Source organism: Gavialis gangeticus, unplaced genomic scaffold, assembly GCF_001723915.1.
Source record: "Gavialis gangeticus isolate Ggan-Ray unplaced genomic scaffold, GavGan_comp1, whole genome shotgun sequence".
NCBI lineage: Eukaryota > Metazoa > Chordata > Crocodylia > Gavialidae > Gavialis > Gavialis gangeticus.
Window position 1 is genome coordinate 16,739,734 of NW_017729028.1, and position 4,290 is coordinate 16,744,023.

General features: G+C 34.6%; 1 protein-coding gene across 7 annotated transcripts in view; it reads right to left on the reverse strand.

Annotated features, from left to right (window-relative positions):
• Nucleotides 1–409: 409 nt before the first annotated feature.
• The window catches only part of FAM49A (family with sequence similarity 49 member A), a 78,039-nt gene continuing 74,158 nt past the window's right edge, over nucleotides 410–4,290 (reverse strand). For all 7 annotated transcript variants that reach the window (XM_019520769.1, XM_019520775.1, XM_019520772.1 and 4 more), the window contains 2 exons: nucleotides 3,850–3,920; nucleotides 410–2,716 (listed from right to left, as the gene is read on the reverse strand). In XM_019520769.1, coding sequence (XP_019376314.1) covers nucleotides 2,653–2,716; nucleotides 3,850–3,920 — 135 coding nt within the window. In that variant the 3' untranslated portion in view covers nucleotides 410–2,652. The remainder of the gene's footprint in view (nucleotides 2,717–3,849; nucleotides 3,921–4,290) is intronic.

Consider the following 4,290-nt stretch of genomic DNA (forward strand, 5'->3'; position numbering starts at 1 on the left):
AACCTTCCTCCATGGCAAGTGGTTTTGGATTCTACAATTGTTGACAGTATATTGCCATCCATTTTTTCTTATAATACAAGCAGTGATAAATAAAATCCAGTAAGTGTAAGGTAATAGCTAGAGACCTTTTGTGTGTAGTGACCAGTATACAGAAAGATATATCACTATAGCTAACACCTGACTTCTTTGAGGGCACTGTGAAAAATAAGGCTGAACTCAAGTGATTTCAACAGCAGAAATATTCAGGGGTCTATTAATGATAAGTAAGTGCAATGTTATAACTCATATAAAAGGGAGAAACATGTTCATAAATTTGCTGAATCTAGTAATCCTGGGTGTAGCTGAAAGCCAGATCCCTTTGTACGAGATTTTTTATTACCCAATGTATAAATTATGACAATCCACATACTTAAAATGTACCAAACTTCTTTATTATTTCAAACAAATTTCTGTACAAAAACACTGTATCAGTCCAACAAATGCAGTTACAGCTTCAAAGAACACATGATAACTTGCAGAATGCTTTCAGGTTCATACTTTTATTATACAGGTGGCAAAGAGCTCTCCTCTATGTTCATAAAAAAAGTTAAGTTTCCTTCCAAACATATTGGAAAGTATTAATTTTAAGAAATAAAAGTCTACTAAATCCATGGAATGCTCTGTAGTCTATTTAGATTTTCCTAAGCTTAAGTGGCAATGGTGAAACTAGTTTTTCAAGTACATTCAATAAATACCCCAAACATTAGAAATTTGTTATTTTTTAAACACATTGTGGGAGATCACTGCATCCAGGAAAAACAAAACTATTTCCCATATACCCAATTTCAGATTTGGTTCCTGATGACAGAGTACTCTGCAGCTGTAGTTATACTGTACAGTCAGAAGCATTGTTTATATATACACACTACATTAGCTACTACAGGCCCCAACCAGAATTGAGACCTCATACTGCTAAATATCGTGCAAACAAAGGAGGAGGCAATCCCCACCACAGAAAGCTTATAACCTAAACAGTGCTTAGAGACTGACTTTGATAAATAGCTTTGTAGCAGTGCACCATGTTACACATCCAAAATATTAAGGGCCAAGTTTTCAAAAGTACATGCAAGAAAACTCCAGTAAATGCACATCAGCTGATGTAGGAACATGTGTACATGTATACACAAATCCTTATCTGTGTACATAAATTTGAATTTGTGTGCACAAATGCAAGCTAAGTACACAAACAATTTAGAACATGCATTATTGAAAATGCAATTGCCACACGAAAATATTTACAGTGGCTGCAGATCACTCAGAAGACATGCCAAAAAGGCTGCTTTGCTGGTTTCAGCAAAAGATTTTAATTTTTTTTGATTGAAAAAAGAAAAGAAGTCAACTGGGAACTAAGTAAGTGAGAGAAAACTTCTTGCATGTCAGTCACAATTGAAGTACAATGGAAAGTAACCAGGCCTGATGGGCAAAATCTAATGAATGGTCTGTAGTCTATTTAGATTTTCCTACACCTAAGTAGCAATGGTGCAACGTTTGCTGTAAAAATTTTAATTCCTAGTTTTCACATGATGTCAGTTGATAAACAATACTATAAGAAACTTGATGGTATATTTAAAAGCAGCTCAAGTCCCAAAGGAAGTCAAGCTCTCCCATTCTGATGACACTAGGTCTACACTCAAAACATTTGCAAATGCAATAAGGTTAGTGAGGAGTATAATTCTATACAACATACTTATACCAGCAAAAAAAAAGGCCTTTTGCTAGTTTAAGCCTTGCCTCCATTAGGAGACTTTGCTGATTTAGCTAAGATTTGACAAATCTTTTCTAGTACAGACAAAATTAACACGTCCTCCTTATATTCTAAGATGTAAAACATTGGGGCTAGGAGAGGTTTTATTTTTGGTTCTCTTTGACTAGTACACTTGAACAAGTTGTCAAAATCCAGTTACGCTCCTGAACTGCATTTGATATGTACATAAATAGAGCCTGAAATAAGATATTTATCAATTGTGGAACAGGGGCTACCTAATAAACCAAGGAGGCAAAATGCCCTCTCCTGCAAGAGAAATTTGTTTGATTCAGTCAGCTAGCCAAGGACCATTACTAACTATATGACCATTCCCTTCTTCCTAATACAAAACAAGTTCTCTTCCATACAAGTGTGTAAATATTCAAATTACCGTAAGCCATAAGAGAGTAGTGAAAACTGTATTTAAAAATAATGGGCAACTGAACTTGTGCATGTTATTAAGTACAATATTTCAATTTTATTTTCATTTATATTAAATTTCACCTTCAAGGTTTCACTTTTAGGGTAACTGAAAGATTAGTCTATTTGACCTCCATTTTGTTGCTACTACTGTTTACTTTTGTGAAAGAGATGCATTTAAGGACTGAAATAAACATAGATTGTTATAGATGTCGATGAAGTTTCTTGGTAAAAAAAATATTTTTAATGTCAAGAGATAAGGCTAGCCTGTAAAGTATAGTTGTGCTATAATCAAGCAGTCTGGTTATGAATAAGGTTTCATATATTTCAGTGATCTGAAGAAAATTGTTATGTAAATACACACAAGTATTAACATCAATCTGTATTAAATTATGTAAACATACACATCTTCTGTGATCAATACACACATTCACCTGTCCCAGAGGGTACTACTGAAGCATGGCTCGAATTTGTTTTGAAGTTGATTCATCATTCAGGTGTCTTGTAGTGAACCTAGGAGTTATAACAGAACGGTGAACATGATGCACATAAAAATAGGAATTTCACAACCTCAGAACTTTTAGCTGCTCTGTAAATTGAAGTTTTATATTTATTCTTGAATTTACTAAATGTGCCTAAATTAAACATACTTCCCTCAGCTTCCAAGAAGAAGCAAATTGCCCCTCCTGAAAATGGAATTTAAAAGGCACAATATAACTACTACATGATTAATCTTACCTCTTTTACAGAGAACAGCCAGTGTTGCTATTACCAGTTAATTACTTCACCTCAACAAAGTATGCTTCAATCAAACAAAACACATCCTCCTGTTTGAGAGGTCTTCAAACATTTGTCTTCAGTTTCTACCTTCTATCTAAAGACAGGAACGTAATCCTGTACCCTCTTACTGCTGGGTATGTGCCCTTTGTATTCAAACGTATTGATCATTAAAACATTCCTGTCCAATAGGAAAATATTCCCAATTCATGGAAGAGGAGCAGGTGCTGGAATCCTAGTCCTGCTTAAGGTAATGGCAGTATTCTCACTGATTTCAGCTGAGCTGGTATTTCTTTTAGGAGGCTTGTCCTACAAGTCATACAAGTCTGTGGCAAAGCATGAAAATGAACTTAGGCCTCCCCCTCCCTTCAAAGCTGATCACTCTGGACCACAAACCCAAACTTTTCTCTACTTATATTATGATTTTACACATGCCAAGATGGGTAATAATTTATTTAATCTTTATTCTACAAATCAGGAACTGAGACGAACAGGGGATATCAAAAAAAGGACCCATACACTGGAAGTTAAATACATACGCAATTTAGATGCCCAAGTACAAGCAGGCGATCCATGTGACCCCACCTAACTACTTAGGCATCTAAGTTCATATTTATTAGCTAAAAATACAAAGCTGCATTGTGCATATTATAATTACTGAAGCCCTTGAACTTGATTTTGCAATTATGAAAATGGAAGCGACTCTGCGACGGAAAACACAATAGCCAAAGTTTTAAAGGAGTAGCATACTGACTGGGGACTACAAAACTTTAAAAGAAAAGATGTTTTAATATGAGAAAATATTGAAGACCCTAAATGGAAAATGACTTTATCCTCCTCCCTTAACAACAGTCTACCCTTGTACATACCTGAGGGCATTCAGAAGGCCTTCAACTGTGTCAGGAGGCTGTTCCTTTAAAACTTTTATGTATCCTTTCATCTGGGAGGAAAAGCACATGATTATATACTAACAATATACACTCTGCATTATCTAAAAACAGGGGGAAACTTTATCAAATCAAGTCCACTTCATTTCAAGTTCCTCAGTGTACTGTTAGTACTAATTACAATTCAGTATTCTGGCTCAAATTGAATGTTTTTGAGGCAAGGACATAGCTTAAGTAAATTAATTCTATTTTGGGCAGTTATTTGCAGATATGGCATTATAAACGAACCTCAAATAAGTTAAATTAGATTTCAATCGTCAAAAACAAGAAAGTTAAACAATATGGTGGAAACCAACTTTGACTTTAGGTAAATATAGCTATGTTGGCTTTTTTTGGTTTTTTTTTTTTTTTTTTTTTTTTAAA